Source organism: Erpetoichthys calabaricus, chromosome 16 (genome assembly GCF_900747795.2).
Source record: "Erpetoichthys calabaricus chromosome 16, fErpCal1.3, whole genome shotgun sequence".
Lineage (NCBI taxonomy): Eukaryota > Metazoa > Chordata > Cladistia > Polypteriformes > Polypteridae > Erpetoichthys > Erpetoichthys calabaricus.
Window position 1 is genome coordinate 72,378,006 of NC_041409.2, and position 15,031 is coordinate 72,393,036.

Consider the following 15,031-nt stretch of genomic DNA (forward strand, 5'->3'; position numbering starts at 1 on the left):
CAGACAGCTTGTATTAAGTTTTAACTTTGCCCAACTAAAACAGAATGAATTAAAAGACAATATAACTACAGGGGCAATTCACATTCAAAGTAATCTCTTATATTTTCTTCTTGTATTGCAAAGTAACTTATAACTTTAAATCATCTGTTTCAGTCTGTTTATAACTTAACAGTAGAGGATAAAGAAAACAGTGCAGATGCCAAAGGATCTAAAGCGGTTTCAGACACTTTATTATTTGGAAACAGAAAAACAGTGCGGAGATGTTTACAGGTTCAAAAGACTATTAGCAGAGTCATACATCACAAGTACAGGTAATAGTCAAATTTATATAATATCACATGTCCTGTAGACCCAATGTGCAATTTCAACATCAATAATGGCCCGTCTAAAGGATCGAAATGGAAATGAAATAAAGGAGAGGAACAACATAGGAACCAATGGCAGAAAGACAGAGAGACCGTTTCATTTGGACAACGTAGAACACAAACTTATACATCACACCAATTGTTAAGTTAAAATGCCACCCAAGACAACATCCTCCCTTGACACTGCTAATTTTCAGGAATCTTTCCTAAGGCTATATTCAGACTTTTGTTGTCCATCTTATTTTCTATTATACTTTGTGCACCTTGTATTGGTATTATTACACTTTAATAAATACCACATTGCTTTTACATTTAATACTTTGTCTTAAAATCCCGAGTGATTGAAATAAACATTAGGGCACCTAATGTGGGAAGATTGCTGCTTTCTTGCCCACAGGGTTAAGGCGGAGAGGTCACACCATATAGAAGAGCAAGTGTGGTAGAAATAAGATTTTGTTGGTTGGTAAGTAGCATATATCCAAAAGGGAGCTCAGCCTTCGTATGTCTCGGGGACACCTGCATGTTTGTTGATGCTGGTGCTAGCAAGTCCCTGTGTGGAGTACTGTGAAGTGAAACACTTGAGGCATAACTCTTACATATTTATGTTGATGGGATCCTATGTGGGATATTACAGGGTGACTGGCAGTAGGGCATCACTCAAATGCAGTTGTATAAATAGGGATCTCTTAGTGTGTCTTGAATTTAAGGTGCAAGAGTAGACAAACCCAGTAATGAACTTAGTATTACCCAGGCCACAATAATACAGTAGTTTCACAATTGACTGCAACAAGTGAGAACTGTGTCTACAACTCAACACTGTTCTTAAGATTATATAAATTGAGGCTAGTACTAAACATTGTTGGAAAAGTACGACACCAGCTTAAATTTCCGAATATCTCAATGAGTGGCCCTGTTTCAAAAAAGAAACATATGTCTCTGCTGAGCACAACGTGCATGGTACAAAGAAATTCTCTTATCTGCTGAAACATTGCGGATAACTACCCGTTTCTCCACTAAAGGGCTCAATCATGATGATTTGCTGAAAGACGCTCACATAAATGTATACACTAGCAAATACAAATTCAGCCAGCACATATCAGTACTTTACATGTTCAAGTAAATATAGCTATACTCACCACGAAATGGGATTGAGCTGGAAATATACTCTTCTAACTTGCGCAACAAGTCAAAATCTCGTTCAAAATCATAAAAGTGATGTTCTACCCACTGCCGAAAAACATTGAGCACTCTAGAAAATAAAGTGAAAAATTAATATCCAGCTTTTAACTATATTCAGAATTTGTTTTTAAGGTGTATTCGTGAAGCTAGTTTGATTGGTAGCATATAAAATATAAAGCCACAGAGCAAGGCATAGTGAGACTACTTAAAAGAAAAACTCCAATTGCTTCAATAAATGATTAGCAAGGTAAAGTGTGTTTGAAAGTGTAACAATATCTAATATTCAATACCCTAAGTTCCAAGTTATGATCTGCCCCCCCCCCCCCCCCCCCCAAAAAAAATTGTGACAAAAAAAGAAAAGTTTGCTTCTGAACTAGAGATTTCTTATAATAATAATAAAAACAACAACAAATACTAAATACTGATCACCAGTTTTGTGTTATTAGAACTGGCCAATTCCAAAATAGATTCCATATTTTTTTTTTATTCATTTACACTTTTTTTCCATGAAGGTCCTTTATAATCAAGCTGTGAAGAAGCCTTTTGTTTTATATTAAAGTGGTATTTTTACAATTAAACTACAGACCATTTGTGATAACTTTTAATTTTTGATTAATAAAATGACATTCTGTAGGTTAATAATGTGTTATCTTATCTTATGGTTGTTCATTATTCACAGAGACAAGAAGTATCTAGGGTTTGGAGGTATCTGCTACTTGCTTTGAAAATGTTTTGGTACCTATAATGAGGTTTTGATACGGAAATCAAAACTTTAATATCGATCCAACACAAAATAGGACAACTGCTGAAATTCCCCTATCTCAGTTTATTACTCTATTTTATATAATACAAAAGGGCAATATTCCCGTCTTCAGTCTCTCTCTTCACTTAAGGTATATTGACTCCTACTCAGAAGTACATTAAACACTAACAAAATTACCTAAGCTGAACAGGCTGGACATATTCTTTTCGAAACCTCTGTATTTCTGCTGCCATTGGCTGTTCTCGATTCCAAAGAACCTCTGTGTCCACTTCTGTTTGTTCCAGATCTGGAATTTCAATCCTAAAGAATAAACCATATCAAGAAACTGAACAATAGAGATGTAAACTAGTGAAAATCAAACTTAAGCAATTTTAATTTGAAAGCATGAAATATTGCCAAATGGCATAATCCTCCTAAAACTAAAATATCCAATCACTTGCTAAAGCAACAATGATGCATTACTTCATGCCATATTTGTTGCACAACCTATATTTAGAGCAGAAACTCTATGAAGACATACCTGTCTATAAGCAAATTCAGCAGCTCATATGGCTTACAGAAGGAACGATAAGTTGTCAAAAAAGTGCGTACAAAATTGGGATCTGAAATAGTAAAATGAATAAGGTATTAGCCTGGAACTAAAGAACGTCTTTATAAATACTAATTGTTGTTTGTTAAAAATTCAGCTGAGACCATACTGTTGTTGGAATAATTTGAATGGAACATCTTAGCTGGACCAAATAAATAAAATATTTGGGGGAAGGAAGAAAAAGAAAAAAAAAAAAAAAAAACAAACTTATGAGGAACTAATGTAGCTTGTAAACCAAGCAGAATTTAAATTTACCCTGTGTAAAGTGTACCTACTACTTATTACAGCAACAGCTCTTTTCAATTTGTTTGGTCTTCTTACCTGCATACATGTGATAAGTGAGCCTCTCAATTAGCTTGTCCACAGTGCCAGCCTTAATTATTGGGATACCAGTCTTACTCTGCACATTGTCCTCAAAGACTATATTTTCCTCCGAGTCCTCCACTGCAAAACGGTAAACTTCAGGTGATGGAAGGCGCAAAGGTTGGGCCTTCTCTTCATTTAACAGGACTGTATCAAGCATGCGATCCAAAGTGCTTCGGTACTGCAGTGAAACCAGCGCTGCCATCCAAGCACTCTTTTCTTCCATAGTTTTTGCACAGAATACAACGGAATTCTCATCTTTTCCAACAATTTCAAAAGCATTACGCACTTCCTGTGCATCTTCCTGATCCACAATCCTCACTTTACGTAATACAAACTTTTCCTTCAGCCTATACTCAGCACTGGTGCTTGACCCCTGGCAGTCGTGAGGACTGTCCATGATTAGCCTTGCAGCTGATCATCAGCCCATCAAAGAGGAAACAGTAGCGTTCATGTTTTGCACCAGCTCGACACAGAGGGCCTTCCAGGATGAACTCACTGCAGCACTGTCCAATGTCCTTTCCCTCCCATCCATCTATACTCTTCTGAATCTCATTCATCCGTTTAATGGCGACCTGTTTGCTTCGTACCTGCCGGCTGTATAGACGGAACATTGGCTCCTAGAAATGGGATTCAAAAATATCTTACTTATAATTAAAATAATTGAAATGAATTACTTGTTTTTTTTACTTTAAGTCTGCAGAGCAAAAAAGTAGGATAATTCTAATAACTGCATCTCAGATTCAGGTAATACTTATTAAACCAGAAATTTGTATTTAATTATGCATTTCAAATTTTAAGTGACCTCCAAATGTATTCAGACCACATTTTTAGAATATAAATTCACAAACAGAAATGCATAGTATTTACAGTAGTAGAATGAAAACATTAAGCATTTGCTGACATAGACACTGATTATAATCACTCAAAATGAAGACTTGAGCCAGAAAGAAAAAAACAGCAAATATGATTTTAGACCAAGCAGCTTGTGAAACACAAAAATAATTCATGAAATAAATGTAGAAGTAGCTTAAAAAACAAAATTCATGTTAAAAAAAGAAGAAAACCTTCATAAATACTTAAAAATAATCTTGAACGAGTGTAATGTGTGTGTCATACTTAATTGCAAAACTAAACAAAAATATGGAAAATCTGCCATTATTTAAAATGTTTTCTTCCTCTCATCAACACCATCCTCTCAATTATTAATGATTTTTACATTTTTAAATGTATGTCATAGAATTTTATTTTACATGTCCTTGATCAAAACTGCAACGTAAAGAGGTAGATTCACAAGTTCAAACTCTGGATAAAGAAAAGGAGGGGAGAATAGCACTCTATCATGCCTGATAGTGCTGTGAGATAGAGACAGAGAGAGAGAAAAACTAACAGCACTAATTACAACAATAAGAAACCTTGGTCTTCCAATCACGGTTGTTTCAACCCTTGAATTTCCATCCCACACATGGTTAAAAAAATAAATTACAAATGTGCAGTATTTTCATTTCAAGGGTATGTTAGCTAACCATAATCACGAGTACTGACACCAGATACATAACACTGATCCCTGTGTTCTGGCAGCACAGCACAGAATGGCTAATTATGCATGCAATTAGCCATGTGTCCTCCTACTACCCCAAAACAAGCCTTAAAAGCAGCCTCCTCTCCTCCTCCTCTCATCAGAAAAAAATAAAATACGCTATAAAATAAAAGAAAAAGACAACGACTATTTATAAGGTGTTTCTTTCTTCTTGATGTAAGTACTAGTAGAAATAAATGGGAAACAAAATAGACATTGTAGCTACTCCCAGAGCAGCATCAAACAGTGGAACAAGCTAGTCCATGCTGTCTCTTAGTGGTACAACCAATGTGTCCCCCAAGAGAGGAACTCTGTAGGCACAGTGATCTATAATTTATTTTCTTATTGTTAGTTTGTAACCATTTGTTTAGCTTTGTTTATGGTATTCCTTCCCTCTGAATCTGGTGTTGTTTGAGGCATGGTGGTGCAGTGGAAATGCTGCTGCCTCACAGCTCAGTTCACATATTTGGTCACCATAATCGGTCGGGCATAGTTGGCAGACTTTCCCCTAGCTCTCAGGGACACTTCAGACCATTATATTCCACACAAAATTAGTTAAATTCTTCCCTCCATCCCTGTTGATTTGCATTTGTTTAACTATTGTTTTATCAAAGAGAAAATATCCATCCATTATCCAACCCGCTGAATCCGAACACAAGGTCACGGGGGTCTGCTGGAGCCAATCCCAGCCAACACAGGGCACAAGGCAGGAACCAATCCCGGGCAGGGTGCCAACCCACCGCAGGACAAGAGAAAATATGGGAACTTAAAATACAGCCACAGCTTTCCCCAAAAAATAATACTCAAAACTGACAATTTTTACAGCTCAGATATAATTCCTCCATTCTAGATGGATAAAAAAATGCTAGCCAAACCTTTAACACAATTTCAGAATCTATTAAAGCCTTAGAATTTGGAAAAGATAGAGTCAAATGCCTCTCCAACACAATTTTATTTAAAAACATGCACGTTAAATTGATAAATGTTATCAAAGCAAGGGAGAAAAAGCCCTGCTTAAATATTTACTGTAGGAATCTAAACCCGTCCAAGAAACATAAAAAAAACTCAAAATATGTTTAGACTTATGCCATCATGAAATACTTGTGTCAAGATTTGGGCCAGGGTTCTTAAAAATACAACAGAGAAATGATTTGTCAGGAGCAGAGACCTAGCATCAAGAGTTTATACATATGTTCATTGTAATATACTGTATATATTAGGTACATGAGATTCCAATAAGGTTCTTTTGGTAAAGTGAGGTCCACAGCTGTTTAGCGTTTCTAAATACATAATTGGCACAACTTGCTCTGTGTGTGTGTGTGTGTGTGTGTGTGTTACGGTTTCCGTGTACGAAATGGGAGCAGACATGCACAGGTGTAGGATTGTTCGCGATCCTAACTGACGCCGGGAGCTGCTCATTACCACAGCTGTGCCACATCCCAGTTTAAAAATGGAAGCACAAGTGTGTGAAAGAGGAAATGAAAAAGGAAACACTAAAAGATGGAGGTTAAAGGGAGAAAGAGAGAAGAGGCAGGAGGCAGAAGGAGCCAGTTTGTGGGAGGTGAGCAAGTTGAAGAGAGCAGGCTTGAGGGAGAGAAAGCAGGCAACTGGGAAGTGAGCCCCTTAGAGGAATGTGTGGCTGACACTCATTGGGGTGGGGGCAAAGGTGGGGTGTGCAATTGGAATAAGTCACTCTGGCTGAGCTACAATAAGGAGCAGAAGTGACAGGGAGTTTAGACGGCTCACCTTGGAGACCGGGAAGGCAGCAGGGATCAAGAAGGCTTGGGAGGAGAGCCCCAGTGTGAGCGCCCCCTGGCCATTGGGGACCAAAGCTGAGGTCCGCAGAGGGAGCCTTTCCATAGCTATTGGACGGCAGGGACCCCAGACCTGAGGAAGTTCAGCTGCATCTGTTGTTAGGGAGACCCCTCTGCTGCAAGACCCACACGGGATAAGCAGAGGAGCTGCCAGTTAAAAGATCAAAGGTACTGGGTTTTTAAAAAGGATAGTTTCCTGTTAGTTGGTTTTAACCTCGTTTTAAATGGATTTGTTTTCTATTTTGATTTTAACCTCCACTTCACCTTTTGTTTTTCATTGGATTATTAATTTATTGAACTATTTTTTTTGAGCACTACATTTCTGGAACATTTGATTTTTTTGAATAAAAGCACTGAGCACTTTGCACCCTCCCCTTGCTTTATCAGCCATGTTCCTACCGGTTGCATTATCAACTGTGTCGGACGTCAAAAAGCTCCCTAAAGAAAATAAAGAGGGAGCAAGGAGCTGATCCGCACCATCAAAGTTCTGCTAACTCAGGGGGCATAAAGTACAAAACATAGCAAACACTTATTTATATACCACATTATGTAAATTCTGCATTTGCAGAAATTAAACTATTATATTTCACCCCCGAAGCCTTAATACACAAGTAAACTCAGCTGGACCAAACAGGTAAATTTTATTTATTCATTATATTTCAGACTTTGCTTTTTTTATTTGACACTATTTTATTATTTAATATATCTGTACCTTCATTCACAACTTGAAATAGAAAAAACAATTGTTCTGTGTAATGCAAATAATTTTCATATGAGGCTAATTAAGCAGCCCACTTATGTTATGTACAGTCAATGTTTTCAGGGCAAAAAACCAACTGAATGTATTTTTAGGCATCTTACTTTATTATGAAATTCTCAGATACATTTTACTGACTTGGGCATTCTGAAATGAATGTTTCTCAATGAATTTCACAGAACTGATTTCTCGCATGAACTGCATTAAAATAATTGACAGGAACTACTCGCTCATCCCAAAAGCTTCTCAATCCCTATATGCTGATCCTCCAAAAGACCCGGAGTCAAATATTGAAAGTCCCTAAAGTCCTAATGCCTATGATACTATTTGAATAACTTACTACAAGTGTCTATTATTCTAGGTATGAAGGAGTGGAAAGTAAGATTTATGGAAAAAATCTATCACAGCCCAGATTCCTCCAGTGTTCCCAGGTTCTTGGTGAAGAGAATTTATTTTTAAAGTGACACCCAGGATCTACTGTACTTGATTTTAACATTTTTACGAGGGCTATCCAAAAAGTAAGGTCTCCAAAAGCGGTGGGAACGTAGAGAAACTGTTCGTATGGCTGTTGGCCACACTGTTGTGATTGGTGCTTCCTCCACTCCCAAACAAGCATGTGCGACTTCGCTGGGATGCTCAATCTTGGCTTGGCAGCCCTTGAAAATGGAGCTCCGTTGAACGCTACCGCCAAGTGCGAAGTTTGTGCAGGAGACCGTCAATTTCCGACAAGACAGTCACGAAGGTTGAGGAAAACATGTGTAAAGATCGGTGGTTGGAAACTTCATCACCCACCCACCCTATAGTCCGGACTTGGCACCCAGTGGCTACCACCTGTTCCCTAAGTTGAAAGAACATTTGTCCGGAAGGCGATTCTGCTCCGACGAAGAGGTGAAAGATGAGGTTCAACGCTTCCTGAAGGACATGGCAGTGAGCTGGTATGACATGGGCATTCTAAAACTACCACAGCGTCTACAAAAATGCATCAACTGAAATGACGATTATGTAGAAAAATAAATAAGTCTTTAACCTTTAAAATGATGTAAACATTATAGAAAATAAACGGTTGATTGTATTTCTAAAAAAATAGGAGACCTTACTTTTGGGATTGCCCTCGTATATTCTGCAAATTAGGACTTTCAGATCCAACGTTACTATTCAGATATAATTCATACTTGATCTGAAATAGGATTTATTATTTTTTAAAGGAAGGAGCCGACATTTGATTGTAAAACAATGTTTGTTTTATTTGTTTTATCTTGTTCTAATTGTGACTCTTCGTCAGCTGTGTATTTTATCAATTTCTTATTTCAACTATCTGCATCCTACACCTTTGGTGACTTGCTTTAAAATGTTGTCCTCTGTTTCTTAGTAGATTCCTGGTAAACAGACAAACTAATTTCACCGAATTTTATAGGTGCTGTGAAGAAACACATCTGCTAAATACAAATTATAGCAAGAACTAAATACAATGCAGCATTTAGTACAGTATTTCATTTGTGAGACACAAACAGACCCTGAGCCCCAGGTTAAATAACAGAGAAATTGACAGTGACCTCATGTCTTCCGGCCTCCAGGACCAAAAAGCTGCTTAATGAACAAACAAGTGTGTGTGTGTACGTGGCTATCAGGCTATGTCTCTGTTATATGCCTTTTGATATAGGATACGTAAAAGCAAGGATAAAGTTTGTGATGCACCATGAGATGGAAGGAAAAATGCTATGCATTTTATTACTACAAGCATTACAATATATATTCCAATAAATGGTGCACTGCAAATGTTAATGCTAAATACACAGACGTCTACAGTGACTACTTCGATTTCAACCTGTTTTAGATGTGTAGCACAGTTAATACTTAATTACACTACATGTGGTTATTATACTAAGTATTTATAGGGTGCATCTGCGAGGGATTTTGGTATCTCTTATAATTACATGATTGGTGAATACTTGCTTAGATGGGATAGCCTTTTGTTCTTGCTGCTGCCACCACCACTGCTGCCATTACCATAAAGTATAAAAATACAACACCTAAAATCATTAATCTAAGATTGAATACTTTTTAATACTTATTTGCTTTAATTTGAATATTCAAGCCTAATTTGATGACCCTACCACATATAATACTTTGCATTTATTTGCATTAAATTTAAACTGACATAAATCTGCCCAAGTCTATATTCTGTCCCTATGTAAGGATTCAGTTACTTGTACACTATCTGCTGTTCCATTTAGTTTAGTATCACCTGTGAACTTAACAAGCATGTTATGTATACTCTTATCAAGATCATTTATGTATAATAAAAAGAACAGCAGCCCCAGAACTGAGTGAGCCCTGAGGGACATCACTTTTAACATCACCTAATTCAGAAAAAGGTCCAGCGTTCCAGTATTCAAGCCAGTTTTGCATACATCTGCACAATGCACCTTTAATTCCCTCTTCTCTTACTCTTATCACAAGCCTCTAATGTGGGACCCGATACAAAGATTTCCAATAAAGATAAATAACATGCATTTCTCTGATCTCATACATTTCTTGCTTATTCAAAGAATTCTAGCATATTAGTGAAACACGATCTCCCAATTATAAAGCCATGCTGACTACTCATTAATACACCTTGCCATGTATTGCTCTGTTTTTTCCTTAATGCTTTCGTCAATTAATTTACCCATAATGAATTTTAAGCTTACTTAACTTTAGTGACTTGGACCAGCATGACCAATTTTTTTATTATATAATGGGATAAAATAATTATTAATATAGCACTTTTCTAAACTACTCAAAGCAGGGTATAGCAGACTGATCATTGAAACATAGGACTGTAATATAAAAAAAATATTCTCTCACCCAGGTTTTCGGCGTGGTAAATGTTTGCTATATATTCTTTCCATACTACTTTGCAAGTTTAGAAGAGCAGTAATGGCCTGCTTTAGGCATTCTTGATCATCCTCATCTTGGCTGTTGTCTTGCAGTTGCTACAAGAAAAAATGAAAATAATCATCAGTGCTATTTCCCCTCAACAGCATACACTCAATAAATGTTTATACTAAAAAGCAGAATATTTGTGTGATTAATTTAATTGGTGACAAAAATGCTGAGTTAAAAAACACACAAATTAAGTATCATTTTGACTAAACAATATGTTTGCGATCCTGCCAACAATTGCACAACCTTTAATGGAAGGGGTACCTGGTGTCATTTTGCAACTAGACAAGATGCCATCACCCAGAGAATGACTATGTGACTGATCATTCAGTTTTTATATTGTTTTATATTTATAATATTAAATAATAAAAAAGAGGTATATATTGTGATTATGACAAAGTAATAAGTTATTCTCCACCTCCAACTGAAGGCTTACCTGCAAAAGCTCAAAATAATGTAAACAGTGATAAACTGGAACCATCATCAGCTGTGGCAGAACATACTGAACAGCTTCCTTGAAGCCTTCGGCTATTGACTGAAAAAGAATTCAGGTTACATGAAGAGTTCAGTTACCTTGTAACTTCAGTTATTACTGTTGTATTTATTAATATCAGGTTTAAAAGAATCAATAAATTTAGCCAAATATCAACAAAAATAAAGTTTACATGCTAAAATTAATTTTTCCTTTGGGTAAGTCACATTGCATCTATACATTATAAAACTGAATCAGCACTTTTTACAGATGCCTCATTTTTCTCATGTATAAGTAGAAACCAGCAATTTTTACCCCAATATCATTCATGTATGATTATAAACAGTGAATGTATTTAATTCAGCCCAAGTGTAAATATTTGCAGGTGTGAACCTTTACTGAATGCTGATAGTTTCTCTATAATATTGACCAAAACCACAGATTTAAAGGCAAATTTAATACTGTATAATAATCTCACAATACTCAATACTCACTCTCATATAACCTGTCTGGAGACTGCTGGACTTTTGTGATGTATTACAAATGAAACCTTACAAAGTCATTTTAATCATAAAATGGGAAGGCTCATAAATTGCTTAAAGTCAACAATTGTGTACGTACTTTCAGAAAGAAAGAAAAACAGCACTATGAGTGATGTTTGGAGGACTAAAACTGTTTTACATGGATTTCCCAGGATGTATCACTAAACTTAGAAGGTACAATCCAGCTTTGCATATTTTAGAAAAGAAACTGCATTGTAACATTGTTAAATTAATTTTTGTTTTCTAAATTGATTTAAGTGGATATTTAAATGCATGCTCAAAGTAAAAGCTTCTTCACTTGCAAACACAGTTTTTAGTTTCATTTAGAAATGCTGTCATAACCATCACATTTAAATACTGAACCAAAACTTATAATAATATGATGTTCCATTATTGACTTTAAGACTATACCTTTCGAAACAAAGAAAATGTGTGGTTCTCAAACAGGTAGGTTTAATTTAAGATGTCAAAGTCAGTAGTGTTAGTTTGACATGCATTACTAAAAGTAGAAGGCAGGAATATGTTTGTGTTATGACATTGTTCTGTTTTTTAAAAAACAATTTGCCTATTAATGCTAGACAGCACTTTGTCATCAGGTCTCAGAGGCAGAACTCCTCTAAATGGGAGTGAGGGAAATAAGGCTGGAAATGAATAAAACTGCTTCTAAGCAGGAAGAAAAAGATACAGAAGTCAGTAGGAAAAAGCTAAACCACATAATGAAAGACAGATGGTCAAGTGCTGCATATTAAAAGAGGATAGAAAACCACAAAATTGACTTTGATACAGTTCTAAGTCTCTGCTGTTGAGATGCGTCTAAATGAGCATTAATGTAAAGTGCATGTGAAGACTAAGACACTAATGGACACTAATTGAAGAAATAAACTTTCCCAGTCACCTCCCCTGTTTTCCTGTACCTTCTAAAAGGACAGCTGTCAGCCATTTTTCCTGAATTTAGTCTTTTTTTTTTTTTTTTTTTTTATAAATAATTGCCTCCTAAAAGTTCTCTCACATACAGAGGGAACTGAAACTATGTTTTTTCCTTCATAAAACACCATAGGTATCTTAAAATAAACAAATTATAATTTAATAAGACAAACAACAGAAAGGGTAATAGGGGGACATCAGAAAAATTCTTTTAAGCATTCAGCTTTTAGACCTAAGATTAATACATTCATGTCCATTGAGCGAGTTATGCTCTAGCAAGTGTGGGATTTGTTAGCACTGTTAAAAGACTGGAGGGCCAGTAAAATGTTGAGCTTTCTTTGGATTTTATGTCAACACTAGCTGTACCCGGCCACGCGTTGCTGCGGCTCAGTCTGGTTAAATGGAAAAGAAAGAAAAGAGAAAGCGCACGTTCTTATTATGTTTAATTTCACAATGCTTGTGGGTATACAATATTTTTTGTTGTTCCATTGTCTGTGCAGAATGTTAGACCGAATAATATTGTTAAGTTCGTAGATGTTTTGTTTTTGGCCGTAACAATAGCTTTTTCACTCAGCCAATCGTGATTCTTATAATTGGTTTGAATATTGGGAAATACTTTTTCAACCAATTCATCTTTTGACGTCACTAAATTGCAGAAGTTATGAGGCAATGAAATTCGTCGCGAGGTCAGATCCAACCGGCACCTTTCTGTTCCCAATTTCCAGATTTCTCCAACCCCGTTATTGACAGTTTACATTATTTGATCGTAAATGCCTCTTTACTGAAGCGTTAGCTTAGGAATATTTGATTGCACATACGACAAAGATCACCCGTGTTGTAATTTTGTTCACGACGCAATTCTACATTGAACGAAGCAGCAGCAGATCGATTCGGTGATGGCATTCCCAATTGATTGTGAACTTTGTTCGTGATTTCTAAGCACAAATCTTCAATCATATCAACGCTTAGTTGTAGATTTCTGCTGTGAAATCCATGTTTATATTTGAATTTTACTTGTGTATTCGACGGAAAATATCTTCAGCCATGTGCGATTTATATTTCTCCATAACCTGTGTTGGAGATGAAGGAGAGGCAGGCGGTCAATATGATTGCAAACAATGCACGAATTTGATTTGGATGTGATGTGTTGCACGTATCATTAATGTATACATCCCAGTGTCGGTCGTTCTACAATAAATTCAGAGCTTGACATGTACTGCGGAAAGTAGCATGTAACGCCGTTGACAATTTTCAATTGTTGGAAAGACGTTGGACCGTGCACATTTATCAACAGTATGCAAAGAAAGAAGCATTCATCTTGATTGGGATGCACGGTGTATAGTCTGCCTATCGTAGTTGCTTTGAATATGGCAGGTTGTCCATTGACTCGCTATCCTCGTTTGTGTCGTTCAAATGATTTTCTACTCGCATTCCATGTGTAATACGTAGGCACTTCCAAAATACAGCAGTGTTTTCGCAAAACGTGTCATTTTGACATAACGTGAAGAAAGCAGTTAACGTTGTAGCCAGTGGATTCAGGGCTATTATTGCACATTTGCAGCTGTGAAATAAATGCGTTGTCCATTTTCTAGATGTACTGCTAAGTGAACAACAGCTGGACTTCGTTCATGTATGGGAAATGAAAGAATTCGCCATACAGCTTCATTGCTGCTTATTTTATCTTCCAGCCTAATACTGCCCGATTTCATCGATATGTATGACCACATTCCCTATCACTTCTTTTTGGTTGCACGCCAAAAACTGCCATGTCGCTCCCTTTATTCACGTAACTTACAAATGTATTTGATCGATTTAACGGAGTTACAGTATTCCACGTTTATGTGCGCTTTATATGAAGATTCCCATGACAGATTTTCACTGCTCCAGCTAGCCACTAGCAAAACTGTGCAGTTAAGTATGTAAAGTTTTTTTAAGAGGAAGGTTAAAAAATCTGATGCTTTTTCTCATTGTTTGTCCTTCAGTCCACCACAGGGGTATGGGGACCTTTCAATTATAATGTCATATATTGAAAGATAACTCTGCTATTAATACATTTTCATCAATTTGTTGGAAGAATGATGTATTTCAACTCAAAATTGTACACGGCACACATTTTTCTTGATATTATAGATATACTTGGGGAGGACACTAACTGTAAATGCCAAGCTACATGTTTAGGGAATTTTCCCTTCCTAAAACCTTACTGGAATTACATTTTACCTATTTGTCAGTCTGTTTTGGATTTATAATAATCTCTAAATCTTTACCAACACTTTTTGGAGTAACACCTGATGGAAAGTCACTGCTTCATACTCTATATCTCACAGATCGATTCATAATTTAACCTGATTTCCTGCTCCCTAGATAGACTGGGTAGATAATGTCAGGTTGGATTTGAATAAGACATAGAACAGTCTTTTAATTTATCTATTGTAATGTAATTTATAAAACTAATGAAAATTAGAAAAGTTCACCCTAAAGCCATCAGCAACTGCAAACAAGAATATCAGTTGTCACTAAGTAAGGCAGGGTTCCCACTCTTTTAAGGAATCATTTTCCAGGACATTTCCAGGAGCTTTTTCCGGAAATTCATGACATGATCTGGTCATACAGTCATACACTTCAGTCGCAGGGCTTAACGCCATTTTAATTTCTCTTTGATTATGCAGGGACTTAGTGTCACCGATATGCTAAATTACATAAAGGCAACACCAATTAATGCACTGATGTATAATGGAGTTGTTTGACCTCTTTTTGTT

The 15,031-nt window shown here is 36.4% G+C and overlaps 1 protein-coding gene across 1 annotated transcript in view; it reads right to left on the reverse strand.

The window, feature by feature from the left end:
• Nucleotides 1–15,031, reverse strand: part of sos2 (son of sevenless homolog 2 (Drosophila)) — a 120,031-nt gene that overhangs the window by 14,050 nt on the left and 90,950 nt on the right. The window contains 7 exon segments of the mRNA XM_051919939.1: nt 1,502–1,614; nt 2,485–2,607; nt 2,828–2,909; nt 3,218–3,629; nt 3,631–3,879; nt 10,256–10,384; nt 10,771–10,869. Coding sequence (XP_051775899.1) covers nt 1,502–1,614; nt 2,485–2,607; nt 2,828–2,909; nt 3,218–3,629; nt 3,631–3,879; nt 10,256–10,384; nt 10,771–10,869 — 1,207 coding nt within the window.